General features: G+C 45.7%; 1 protein-coding gene across 3 annotated transcripts in view; it reads left to right on the forward strand.

Moving 5' to 3' along the window:
• Window positions 1–14,392, forward strand: part of PDLIM5 (PDZ and LIM domain 5) — a 386,619-nt gene that overhangs the window by 263,555 nt on the left and 108,672 nt on the right. For all 3 annotated transcript variants that reach the window (XM_063917416.1, XM_063917425.1, XM_063917436.1), the window contains one exon: window positions 5,054–5,193. In XM_063917416.1, the coding sequence (XP_063773486.1) occupies window positions 5,054–5,193 (140 nt within the window). The remainder of the gene's footprint in view (window positions 1–5,053; window positions 5,194–14,392) is intronic.

Below are 14,392 nucleotides of genomic sequence, written 5' to 3' on the forward strand. Positions count from 1 at the left end.
ACTACATTCTGTACCGTGGGGGCTAGGTGTGCCAGGGTCTCATATAAATATAAATATATATATATATATATATAGTGCTAACAGTATATACTGTTTTGTATTTTTTTTGCTGCGTATTTCAGTCACCTCATAGCGCTTTAATCCTCTGTTTGTGCCCTGTACTTACTTAAATCAGGGGGTTATTTGCGGGTATTGTGTTTGTCTGGCTATTTTGTACTGTTACGCTCTAAGGCTACATTCCCTATAATGTCTGCCACACAGGGCGGGAGATCCGCAGACGCTTCTGCATCATGCAGTGCTGGCACCAAGGATTTACCTTGGCCAATCGGGAACCACCTTGGGCAGCGTTCTCAAGTATGCTGAATACGCTTGTGACACGTCTTACGCCCCCTGTTGGACCTCCTGTGCCATTGCAGCCACATACTGTCCCTGTAGTTAATCCGCAGTGGGCGGACACTCTGTCTACCCAGTTACAACAATTAAATCAATCTTTGGTTAGACAAAAGTCTACCCCACGCCCTTCTGGGGCCAAGGGGTCATCTAAACGGGCCATTTCTTCTTCACAATCCACTAATATTTCGGATAATTCTTCCGATGAGGATGAGGAATATACTGATCCGTCAGACACTGATACAGTCGCCTCTGATGAGGAATCTACAACCCAGGTTGATGATCCTGACCTAGTGAGGCTGTTAAGCTGATTCTCCAAATTGATGATGAGATCGATCCCACTCCAGCGTCTAAGAAACCTGATGAGTTCAAACGTCAGAAGGTTACTAAAGTAGTGTTACCACATTCTGACCATTTAATTGACATATACGTCAGGAATCCTGGTCGTCTCCAGGAAATAAATTTTCCCGGTCTAAAAAGATGCTAGCTCATTGTCCTATCTCTGCGGAGTTCAGTAACAAGTGGGAAACTCCACCGCCGGTGGACTCTCATGTCGCCCATCTTGTGGTGTCATTTACTCTGCCTGTCACCACTGTCACCTCACTGAAGGAACTGACGGATAAGCATGTGGAGGAATATCTGAAGTCTATTTACTCTGTTACCGGTGCTGTACATAGACCCACTATAGCAGCCTCCTGGGCCGCGAAAAGAATTGAAGCATGGGTTCAGGCAATTGAGGATGAGCTGCCTCAGGATATTTCTGACACTGCCAGGCAATATCTGTCTTATATTACCACAGCCTCCCACTATATTCAGGAGGCGGCTTCTGAGTCAGCCAAGGCGTCTACTACGTCTATACTGGCTTGCCAAATTCTGTGGTTGAGGTCCTGGAAGGTGGACCTAGACTCCAAAAAGACCTTGGAGGTGCTCCCTTTTAAGGGCGACATCCTTTTTGGGGAGGATCTGAATAAGATTGTGACTGACTTGGCAACTGCTAAGACTGCATTTCTCCCAAGTACTATTCCTTCTGCACCGAAGGCAAAGAGTACCACTTTTCGTTCCTTTTGACCTCCAGGGAAGACAAAGGGCCTGGCGTACTCAAGACAGGCTCGTACTTACAAATCCACTAAGCCCAAACCTAAACAATCTTGGGCCGCCCATCAGCCTGCTTCCAAACAAGACAAGCCTGCTGCATGACGGGGTGGGCCTCTGCTCAACGGTTATTCCTTTGGATCCGTTGAAAGTACAAGCTCTACACTTGGTGTTGCAATCCCTCCTGGACACAGGAGTGGTAGTGCCAGTACCTCTGTCCCAGAGAGGCAGGTGATACTATTCAACCCTGTTTTTAGTTCCGAAGCCAAATGGGTCCTTCCGGCCTATACTCAACCTCAAAGCATTGAACAAATTTGTGAGTGTCCAAATTCCGTATGGAAACTTTGCGCTCTATTGTACTGGCCATGAAACCAGACGACTATATGGTATCCCTGGACATTCAGGATGCTTACCTGCATATACCTATTGCCGTCTCGCATCAACCATATCTGCGATTTGCTATTAGCAACCCTTATCAGTTCCAGGCTCTGCCATTTGGACTGGCCACGGCCCCTCTGATCTTCACCAAGGTCATGGCCATGATGACGGCCCTTCTCAGCCATCAGGGAATCAGGATCCTGCTGTACCTGGATGACTTGTTGATCCTGGCAAACTCCCAAAATGTTCTCCTCAGTCATCTGGACTTGACGGTCCAATTCCTACAGACCCACGGGTGGCTCATCAACTGGAAAAAATCCCCGCTGGTCCCTGCTCGGAGCATGGTGCACCTGGGGGCACTACTGGAGACAGCCAGAGATTGCTTCTGTCTCCAGAGAAAGTCCTGAAACTTCAGGACAGGATCAGATACTCTGCAGAAGTTAATCCTTTCCAAGTGGGACAGCCTGCCCCATCGGATCAGGTCTCAAATGATTTTCTTGACTCCGGAGGTTCGTCTGTCACTGAGCTGATGTCTACAGGACCAACCGTTGAGCAGGGGCCATCCCTTCTAGATCTCCAACTGGGTCCTCCTGACAACGGACGCCAGTCTGAGGGGTTGGGGCGCAGTGTTGGAGCAACACACTCTCCAGGGTCGGTGGACCAGGGAGGAATCTTTCCTCCCGATAAACATTCTGGAATTGCGGGCAGTGTTCAATGCGTTAATGCTTGCCCTGCCTCTGGTACAGAACAGGCCTGTTCAAGTACAATCAGACAACGCCACCACAGTGGTGTACATAAATTAAGTCGGCACTCAAAGCCGCTTGGCAATGCTGGAAGTATCAAAATCCTCCGTTGGGTGGAACGCCATCTGCCAGCAGTGTTCATTCCCGGAGTTCTCAACTGGGAAGCGGATTTCCTCAGTCGTCAGGACATTCATGCCAGAGAGTGGAGTTTTCATCCGGTGGTCTTTCAACTCCTAGTGGACAAGTGGGGCCTACCAGATGTAGACCTGATGGCGTCTCAACACTATCACAAGGTTCCGGTCTTCAGATCAAGGACAAGGGATCCTCTAGCAGTGTTCGTGGACGCACTGGCAATTCCATGGAACTTTTGGCTGCCATACGTGTTCCCTCCAGTGTCACTCCTGCCCAGAGTACTATGGAAGTTCAAGCAAGAAAGAGGAATACTACTTCTAGTCGCTCCAGCGTGGCCCAGACTGCATTGGTTCTCAGACCTGCAAGGTCTATCGATAGAGCGTCCTCTTCTACTTTCTCAACGCCCGGACCTCCTCGTCCATGGCCCTTGTGTCTATCCGGACCTTTACCAGACTGGCTTTGACAGCATGGCTCTTGAAGCTTCAGTCCTGAGGGCCAAAGGATTCTCCGAGGTGGTTATTCAAACTATGTTGAAGGCCCGCAAACCGGCTTCTGCTTGGATTTATTACAGGGTCTGGAACTCTTACTTCACATTGTGTGCTGCTAAGAATTATGATGCCTATTCGTTCAGAACTTCCAAGCTTTTGGCTTTTCTGCAACAAGGCCTAGATTTAGGCCTTCGTCTGGCATCCCTCAAGGTTCATATATCTCCCTTGTCGGTGTGGTTTCAGAGAAAAATTACGTCTATTCCTGATGTTCATACTTTCACTCAGGGTGTTTTACGGATTCAGCCTCCCTATGTCCCTCCTGTGGCTCCATGGGATCTGTCTGTTGTCTTAAATGCCCTACAAGAGTCTCCATTTGAACCTCTTAAGTCTGTGGACCTTAAATGCCTTACACTTAATGTCGTGTTTCTGCTGGCTGTTGCCTCTGCTAGGAGGGTGTCGGACTTAGGTGCTTTGTACTGTCGTCCACCCTTTTTGATTTTTCACCGTGACCAGGCAGTTCTTAGAACTCGCCCCAGTTATCTACCTAAAGTGGTATCTTCTTTCCATCTTAACCAAGAGATTGTGGTTCCGGCTTTTTTCTCTTCTGGTTTGTCTTCCAAAGAACGGTCTTTGCATGTGGTACATGCTCTCCGTATCTACGTGGAGAGGACTGCCTCTATCCAGAGGTCGGATACCCTTTTTGTACTTTTTTGGTTTTCACAAACGTGGCTGGCCTGCGAATAAGCAAACCTTGGCCAGATGAATTAAAATGGTGATTGCACAAGCTTATTCGCAGGCTGGACTCCCAGCTCCTGCTGCTATCAAAGCCCATTCTACTCGGTCTGTTGGACCTTCTTGGGCAGCCCGCCGTGGCGCGCCCGCTGAACAATTTGGCTACGTGGTCCTCCGTGAACACGTTCGTTAGGTTCTATGCCTTTGATACTTCCACCTTCCAGGATGCTTCCTTTGGACGCCTGGTTCTTGTGCTCGCTACAGTGCGTCCCCTCCCATGAGGAACTGCTTTAGGACATCCCCGATGTATTCCCTGTGGAATCCCAGTGTACCCCGCTGCAGAAAAAGAGATTTATGGTAGACTTACCATAGATAAATTTATTTTTGAAAGGTACACTGGATTCCACAGGGTACCAGCCCTGACGCACTTAGCTTCTTTGGGTTTGTATGGCATTAGCCGCTGTTCCCTTCTCCTGTCGTGAGAATGTGGTTCTATGTGACTAACATCTGCCGTCTTTTACCTGCTACTGCATTGGACTGGTTAACAAAACTGAGCTACAGTGCCCGGAGGCGGGGTTATAAAGGAGGCAGTGCAGTGCATCCTGGGAACAGTCAAAGCTTTAGCATGTTGGTGCCTCGGATCAAGATCAAATTCTACACCCCGATGTACTCCCTGTGGAATCCAGTGTACCTCGCAGAAAGAGCTTTAACTATGGTAAATCTACCATAAATCTCTCTTTTTTTTTTTTTTTATGCTTTAAGCAACACGTTACCACCACACCAACATTGTTATGTGACTGGATCATGTAGCAAATTAAGCAATGTTTACCCTTGCAATCTGTCTAGACAAATCTGCAATATGTAGCACTTATCTTAATGTATTAAACACTTGTTATATAGGTGGTGAGCAGGACTCTTGCTACTGTGTACTTTTCTCATTTATATTACTGTTTTGTTTCACAATTGTAAAGCGCAATGGAATGTGCTAATAAATGTTAATAAATGATAAAATCTAGACATACAGTACTTTGTTTTGAGAAATGGATGTTTATTTGGTTTCATATTATATTTAATGCTTATCTTCTATTTTATTAACAGTGATTTGCTAGAGCCTACACCTGTCAATGCGATGTCTGCTGCATCTGCTAAGACTATGCCCAGTTCCTATAAATCCACACCAGCTGCATACAAACCCAGCACTGTGCCAAATACATCCAAACCAGGAGGCTGGCAACCAGGTAACTATGTCTTCCTCTTGTTTGCTATGTTTTTATATGGTACCTTTTATGTGCGTACAGGTTTGAGCCTGCTTTGTGGTAAACATTGCTCATACAACTTGATTATGCTTGTTTCATGCTTCTGAAAAATGTTTTCATTCTGATTTTACCATTTTTAGCTGGGGGCATTTGTTTATCGGCAGCCATTCTCCATTGTTGCATACAGGAAGAGAATTATGTGCTTTGATTGCAGTATATAATATCCAAACATTTTCTTTATATATGGTTTATATTGACAATGGCATTACTCAACATAAGGGAATAAATGTATATTTAGGTATTCTTTTATCGTAAGATCCTTTATCCAGATAGTTATAATTTATAATAAATTCTTAGTGATATTGTCATATACAATGTCCTGGTATGACTGTCTACCCTGCAGTCACTGGATGGAGCATTGCTACACAAGGTACTGTAATGAGGAGGGACACTCTGGGGAAATATGGTAGACCATTAAAGTGTACAGTAGCTTCAAATATGTTCCAAATTATGGAAATGTGAATTGGGTAGAAAAGCCCTGCATATATTTGTTAGATATCTTGAAATCCAATAACCAAAAAGTTCTGTAAAGCCAGAAAGAAAAATAGTTGGTTTTACTTAATAATAATCTGATACATACAGATACATGTGTGCTCTTAAATCTTTGTTGCAGTAACGCAAAACAGCACCTTTTAGCAAGCCAGATTTCTGTGATACTCCGCTAGCGATGGGCATCTTTTTTGCATCATTTTTTGCAAAAAATGCATGGTTGCCGGAGACCTGATCCACGTGGCAAAAATGGCCACTGCGACACTGAAGGGACTAGCCCTCGTGCTGAGGCGCCGTTTTTAAAAAGGACCAATCAACTCTAGGTGCCAAGATTGAATGGAGCAATAGGCGCCAATTTTCAAATGTTACCTGCGCTAGGTTTCATTTGCCTTTTGTTTTACCAGCGCTTCACCCAGGTTTAAATGTAATACCAGAACTGGACGCCATATGTGTAAAAATGTATTTGGGCATGTAAGGGTGCGCCTTAGCCTAGGATCACCCACAGTGGCTGTGTTATACACCCGCAGTGGCTGTGGTGAGGCAGCAGAGTTGTATGTGCTGCACATAGTGGAATATGGCTAGCTGGCTTCCAGCACAGCGATACTTTGTACAACAAGCCGCCAGGCATGGTGTGTGTGTGCAACAGCTTCAGACCTTCTCCGGCAGCAGCGGCAGTGCAGGGCTCTGTGTGCCAGCCACTGGGAACTGGAAGTTTCTTTTTCAGTGTCACAACACTACAGGGTTGCAGGTGTGCTGACCGCTCGGATTCGGCACCCTAACACTGAAGTGCAGCAATGCAGGTATTAATGAGCCGCTACAGCCGAGTGATAGTCCCTGGCTGCAGGGCTATGGGTGTGATCCAAGCTGACTTCCATACTAGGAGGAGACCAGGTGCAATTGCATCAATCTCTTAACCCCTAGTGCACTGCTCTGCACCAGGAATGAGTTGCAGCCGCACAGAGACCCAGGCTGCAGGAGGGGGAGACCGGCACTAGGTGTGCTGGGGACTGGGAGAGCAGCTCCCGGTAATACCTGCACTGAAAGAGTCCCAGTGTGGACAGTTTAAAGCATTAGGCACAGAGTGTCAATTTTTAACATGTGTAACTGTATTTCTAGTTAACGTAAGATGTGTGCTATGTAAGGTAACATGCACTTGCTTGCATCCCTGGTGGTATAGGGAGAATCCAGAAATCTCTGTGGGCTGCTGGGCCACACTATCTCCCACCCAGGCAAACGGAATGCCTTCTGTTATAGCCTTTCCCATGAAAGTAGCATAGGAAGGGAGTGGAAAAGTTGCCCAATCCAGCCAGCTAAATGGTTTCACGGAGCCTCATCACTTGGTGGGCAGGCGACTCTGCCTGGGGACCCTGGTTGCCAATCTTTGGAGCTTGGATTCAGGCTGGTCCCTTAGCAGCATATCTATGAATAAACAACAGCAAGCAGTATCAGGTGCCGGTGGTAGGAGCCTGGTGGTGGCAGCAAAATACTTCCCCACTGCACAGATAGTGGACTCAGTAACTGGCATTTTCTGGCTGTAAAAGGAAATCTCCTATTGGCCAGGTCCCATGAGACCCAAATCCAAATCTGTAATTGCTTGGTGTGGGCAATGAGTCACGTCCAGTCACTTTCGTCTTTCTCTGAAAACTATGTTGATTAACTTGATATGCAACACTTGTATAACTGTGTGCGACTGAGTCTTTGGATCTGTATACGAAATACTGCAATGCAGCGGCTGTGGCTTTTTTCCAATATTAGTCACTTTGTGCTTCATATGCATACCCAGTCACACACAGTTATACAAGTGTTGCAAATCAAATTAAACAACATCATCTCCTGGTGCATCCTAGTGACATCATGTTGCAACTTTTCAGACACATTTTTGGCAAAAAAAGATGCACTATGCTAGTGGAGTTGCACAGTACATATACGCTTACTCCTACCAGGCATCTCCTGCTGTGTACAAGAAGATTTTTCACAACTGCGCCTGTATGCAATGTAAAGTGTCAGAATAGTTTGTTTTAAATAAATAACATAATAGTTTGAACTGAGTTATATTTTTTTTCTCTTTTCATCTTTTCATTTTTTTCTTCTTTTTTTCATTTTCATTTTCACCCTGTGTATACCCTCAATTATCTTACAAATATATACATATTTTTAAGTATAATTTTTTGCTATACCTGATAATTAAGCGAATTTTGATCTGATAATTTTATACGAATAAACGCCAGTATAGTCATACCACACACCACTTCGTGTTATTTATTTAAAACAAACTATTCTGACACTTTACATTGCATACAGGCGCAGTTGTGAAAAATCTTCTTGTACTTTAAATTTCTGGAGGCTTTTGGGTTTAGCCTCCCACACGTACTGCTGCCACCCCACTATTACCTATATAAGTAGAGCGTTGGTCACAAATACAAAAAAGAATCTCCTGCTGTGTGGCGTATTGAGGCTAGTTGTATGAGGACACATCTGTATAATCACTAAGGAGCTTATTTGGAGATGAGTCTTTTCAGCACAAATTGATTTTTATTTGTACTGCGCATATGCACAAAAAATTCTTGGATGTCCATCCATGTTGGTTTGGTTGCCTTTGTGCTCACAACTCCTTGCGCTAGGAAAGATGGGATGGGGGAGAGAGGTGTCCTCCAATTATTGGCTTAGTCATGCAGATTGGCTTAGTCGGCACATTTCTGCTGCACATCTCGGCTCTGGTGAGGCTAATACACACTGCTGTGAATCCAGGAACAAGTGTTAACACCTTATATAGCGGATCATACTAATTCCTAGTTCTGCTTCTTAGGTTTGTTTTATGTTTTTCATTGTGTAATTATTGGTCCGATCAGAAGATTAGCTGTGGATCAGACTGATAATTGAATAGTGTATGGCCACAGCCAGTCAGCAGTGATTGATTGTATGGTCAGGCATAAGAAATCCCATCAAATGATCCCATCATTGGTCAGCCACATCTGGCAGTGTATGCGCTGCCATGGCAGACCGTCCAACATTTCTCCTGTTCCTTCTAGGGAGCAGGAGTGGGGAAATGTTAACACCCCATGAACCCAGATATAGTGGCCATATACACTGTGAGATATCTGGGTTCATGGTTTCAGGCTGTCAGATAAAATGTCTGTCAGTCTGACTGACATTTTATTTCACAGTGTATGCCCAGCAAAACCTATAATGATTCACAATCCAGACTATAATGCAGCAAGTCTAAACCCAGAGGTTAGGTGCTGTTGATGGCAGGGGGAAATAGATGATTGTATAAGTGAGGGAAGAGGGCCTTGCTCAATAGAGTTTACAGTCTAGAGACACTGAGATAATGCTCTAAAGTTATCACAATGAATCAGCTGTCATACAAAATAACTGGTAGTGTTGTTCATTTACTGTAGACAATGTGGGCTTAATGTTTGCAATTTATAAATCCAACTGGCCTCTAGACACAATAACATACTACATCAGACTATTCCTTTAACTGGTGTGGCAACATGGTTTAGAACAGAGGTGCTCAACATACATCCCTCCAGCTATTGTTGAACTACACATAACAGCATACCCTGCCTCTGTTTTGCTAATCTATGGCAGGGCATGCTGGGATGCCCGCATGTGGCAGACCCCTGGTCTGTGCAGGATCCAAAACTCTCGTTTCCTCAAGACCCCTGGTCTATACAGAAGTGTCCGATCTTACTGTTGCTTCAGGTGCGCCAATTAGCCCCTCTCACTGTGATAGGTCCCATACCACTCTGCTTCGCTGAGCTTCTTTTTCTCTCAAAATGTGCATCTTATTTGCAGAATTAAAACACAGACGTGACAATATGACATTGCTAGCTCACACTGATAAATTGGGTCTAAGACATTTGTACATCTGTGTACAATGGAGTCTGAATCTGTGTAAAAAGGGCTCCGATGTGAGCAACCGTAACTTTTCCTTACACCAAGTTACATTGTGCTTCATCTGTGACTTTGTATACGAGTATAAAACCAATTCCTGTGCCATTAAACTCGCAGCGTAGCATCTCTAGTACATTGCATCTGTGATGAGACTAAGATGTCAAATTGAAAGAAAAAACAGTATGCTTCTCCGTCACGTTGGGCATCTTGCACTATATAACATGCAGGCAACCAGTAAGTGAGGACACATCTGTAAGCATGTGAGCAAATTAATGTATTTGAATTTCTGAAAATGATTCGCCACTGGTTGGTCACTGACCCCTGTAGAGTCTTCTTAGTAGCTGACTGATGAGGACCATCCTTTTATTAAAGGTGGGTACCTTTTTGCTCTGTGTAAAAGAGATTGCATGAGAAAATTAGAATATAAACTACAAAGTGTGACTGGTCAAGTAATGTTGAATGTTGGGGTTATTCAATTACCCGCACTGTCGGGTGTAAAAGTATCGCCGGGAGGGCTATCTAATTAGCCCCGATAAGCCGGCGCATGCCACGGCTTTACGGGGATTTGTTTCACTTGCCACCCGCAGGCAAAACAAGATTCCCGAAAATAGACCAGTTTTTGTCCAAAAACTGGGCTGTTTCTGCCGAAAACATACAGGTTTCGCTGAACCTGCGTGTTTTTGGGTGAAAAGGATGTTTTTTCCGGGAGAAAAAACAGAGTTTAAACATTGGGAAATATCACCTGCAGCTTCATTGGCCGTAATTGAATGTCCCCCTTAGATGGAAGTAAAATTTGGGGTGAGAGAAGGAATTGCTATGCCATGGATTTACGCTGTAGGAATTTCAAACATCAGAGTCTATGGACTGAAAGGATTATAGATTGAAATGTTCCTTCGGGAGTGAGTGCCTTTCAAAGGGTTCAGTGGAGGTTTGAGATTTGTGTAGATTTCAGGACTTTTTAAAGAGTGGTCTGATTCAACCAATGTGAAAATTGTAGATCATATCTCTTGGGGAATTGTGAGTTCCCCTGCCATGTCTGAATTAGTCAAATTGTGGTTAAATGTGATGAATATACAGTTTCGCCAGTTTTGTGTTTATCTTGGGTCGGATCAGAAGTTACAGTATATGCCTTATCTTCCCAAATTGTGACCTGTGAGGCCTACTTTCAGATGTTGAGTTTGCTGTTTCACTTGGTAGTGGTTTCCAAACTTTTCTCTTACGTCCTAGAGGATACTGGGGATCCATTTAGCATCATGGGGTATAGACTGGACCACTAGGAGTCATGGGCACTTTAAGAATTTCATAGTGTGGGCTGATTCCTCCCTCTATGCCCCTCCTACCAGATTCAGTTTAGAAAATGTGCCCGGAAGAGCCGGTCACACTTATGGAAGCTCCTGAAGAGTTTTCTGCATTTATTTTTCTGTTTTTTATTTTCAGGCAGGACTGGATGGCACCAGCCTGCCTGCTTCGTGGGACTTAGGGGGGGGACAGCCCAACCTCCTATAGGGTTAATGGTCCCGTTCCCCGCTGACAGGACACTAGCTCCTGAGGGAACTATTTGCAAGCCCCACCATGGCGAGCATAGATTCCCACAGCACGCCGCCATCCCTAACAGAGCCAGAAGAGTGAACATTGGTGAGTACTAAGCCGGTGTCCCGGTTAGCGGTTCGCCGGCCATTATGGCGACATAAGGGTACGGAGACGCACGGCTTCTAACCGGGGCGGACTGCATCTCCAGGCTCAGTACACAGTGCAGACGCACCGCTTCTGAGGGAGCGAACTGAGTCACAGTACACCATACACAGTACCCACACTGGCAAACACAGACTTAAAACGGTTAGGACTACATTTTAAGCACTAAATTATCTCAGCCAGTTTAAAAAAGCGGGAAGACCACGCACCTTTGAGGGGGCAGGACTTCACTATGAGTGGATCCAGCAACTCAACCAGCGCCATTTTCCCTCTGCAGTGGACATAGATGCTGACTGACAGGGACATGCAGCTCCTCCGGAGTGACTCTAGATGACCTCAGTGGTACCAGGGGGTCATAGCAGGGTGGGAGCGATTTATTTGTGTACTCTGTCTGCGACCCGGCTAAACTTTGGATTAGCTATAAGGGCGCGGTGTGCTGGCTCCATAAAATCTGTGTCCCCCTGGAAGGGCTCTTTGTGGGTTAATTGTGCTCTTAACCTTTTACTGTGTGTGTGCTATGTCACATTTACAATATGTCAGGCAAAGAGTGTTTCATATACGGCAGAGTGTTCCTCTTCCCCAGGGGGCTCACTACTGTGTACTCGGTGTAGAGCACCTTCCCAGGCTAGCGGGGCTGAACCAGCATGGCAGGATTCTGTTAAAGGAATGATTTCCCATATTTCTACTAAATTGTCCCGCAATGAGAAAGAGACGCAATACTTAAGACAGTCTGTGGATGAGTTTATGAACAGAGAAACCAGCGTCTCAGACCCCTACCATTTGTCCACAAAAATGTACTCTGTCCCATATCCTGCAATCTGACTCAGATGATCAGGGGTCAGACATGGAGGAGGGGGAGGTGGACTCAGAAGGGGCGGATGCTGCTCTGTTACAAGGAATAGAGGCTCTTATAGAAGCTATCAGAGACGTCCTGCAAATTCCTGATAATGTGACAGAGGAGTGTGAGGTATCTTATTTTAATGTAAAAAAGAAGTCCTCAGTCACATTTCCTGCATCAAAGGAACTGAATACCCTGTTTGAAGAACAGTGGGTTAATCCTGATAGGAAATTTCAGATCCCTAAAAGGTTACTCTCATCCTTTACTTTTCCTCCTGAGGATAGTACAAAAATGGGAAAATTCACCGACAGTGGATGCATCAGTATCCAGGCTGTCACGGAAAATAGTGTTGCCTGTACCTGGTGCCGCCTCTTTGAAAGACACGGCAGATCGTAGAATTGAGACCACACTCAAATCCTTGTATACGGCTGCGGTGGTGGCCCGGAGACCCACTATGGCTTGTGCGTGGATTACTAAAGCCATTGCTAAATGGTCAGGTAACCTAATTGAGGGGTTGGATTCCTTATCTAGGGAGGGAAATTGTTTTACTCCTGCAACATATACAGGACTCTGCTAACTTTATGGTGGAATCCGTAAAAGAAGTAGGTTTGCTAAATGCACGCACCACTGCTATGGCAGTGTCAGCACGCAAGGGCTTATGGCTACCCCAGTGGACTGCGGATGCGGACTCCAGGAAAGGCATGGAAGGCCTACCCTTCACAGGAGAGGCCTTATTTAGAGATGAACTAGATAAATGGATCTCCAAAGCTACTGCGGATAAGTCCACGTATCTTTCTTTTGCAGCTCCCCCAGCCAGGAAGGCCTACTCAGGACCAAATCTACAGTCCTTTTGGACTGCCAAGTTTAAGGGCAAAACCAGAGGTTCTTCTACAGCCACCAGAGGCGCTAGAGGTAAACCATGCAAACCAGCAGCTGCCGGTTCTCAGGAACAGAGCTCTAGCTCTTCTTCCTCAAAGCCTTCCGCATGACGGTGGACCGCGATGCCTGGAGGACTGGCAGGTGGGAGCCCGACTAAAGTTTTTCAGTCGCATCTGGATAACATCATCAGGATCCCTGGGTCATAGATCTTATTTCCCAGGGCTACAGACTGGAGTTTCAGGAGCTCCCACCTCACAGATTCTTCAAATCAGGCTTCCCAGTTTCACAAGAGGCAAATATAACCTTACAGGATGCCATCCTAAAACTGGTACAGACTCAGGTCATTGTTTCAGTTCCACCTCATCTCCAAAACAAGGGATAGTATTTAAACTTGTTTGTAGTACCGAAACCGGACGGTTCGGTAAGGCCGATTTTAAATCTAAAATCGTTGACCCGTACTTACGAGTGTTCAAATTCAAGATGGAGTCTCTGAGAGCAGGGATCTCAGGTCTGGAGGAAGGGGAATTCCTAGTGTCTCTGGATATCAAGGATGCGTACCGTCACATTCTGATCTGGCCGCCTCACCAGTCTTATCTACGGTTTGCACTGCAGAACTGTCACTACCAGTTCCAGGCACTGCCATTTGGTCTCTCCACGGCACCGAGTGTGTTCACCAAGGTGATGGCAGAGATGATGTTTCTCATTCGCAAGCAGGGAGTGAACATAATTCCGTACCTGGACGATCTTCTGATAAAGGCACCATCCAGGGAAAGGTTGTTTGACAGCATTGGCCTCACAACTAAACTACTCCGGGATCAAAGGTGGATTCTAAATCTTCCGAAATCTCACTTGGAGCCAACTCGGAGGCTCACATTTCTGGGAATGATACTGGACACAGAGTCACAGAAAGTTTTTCTTCCATTGGAAAAGGCATTGGTAATCCAGTCGATGGTTCGGGATGTCCTGAAACCAACCTGGATATCGGTGCATCTATACATTCGCCTTCTGGAGAAATTGGTGGCCTCTTACGAGTCTCTTCAGTACGGCAGGTTTCATGCAAGACCCTTCCAGCTTGATCTGTTGGACAAATGGTCTGGATCGCATCTTCACATGCACCAGTGGATCTATCTTTCGCCAAAGGCCAGGATCTCCCTTCTGTGGTGGCTACAGACTTTTCACCTAATCGAGGGCCGACGGTTCGGGATTCAGAATTGGATTCTGTTAACCACAGACGCAAGCCTCAGAGGTTGGGGAGCAGTCACCCAGGGTGTGCAGTTTCAAGGAAGATGGTCATGTCAGGAAGTCGTCCTTCCAATCAACATTCTG

The sequence above is a fragment of the Pseudophryne corroboree genome, chromosome 1, assembly GCF_028390025.1.
Source record: "Pseudophryne corroboree isolate aPseCor3 chromosome 1, aPseCor3.hap2, whole genome shotgun sequence".
Taxonomy (NCBI): Eukaryota; Metazoa; Chordata; class Amphibia; order Anura; family Myobatrachidae; genus Pseudophryne; species Pseudophryne corroboree.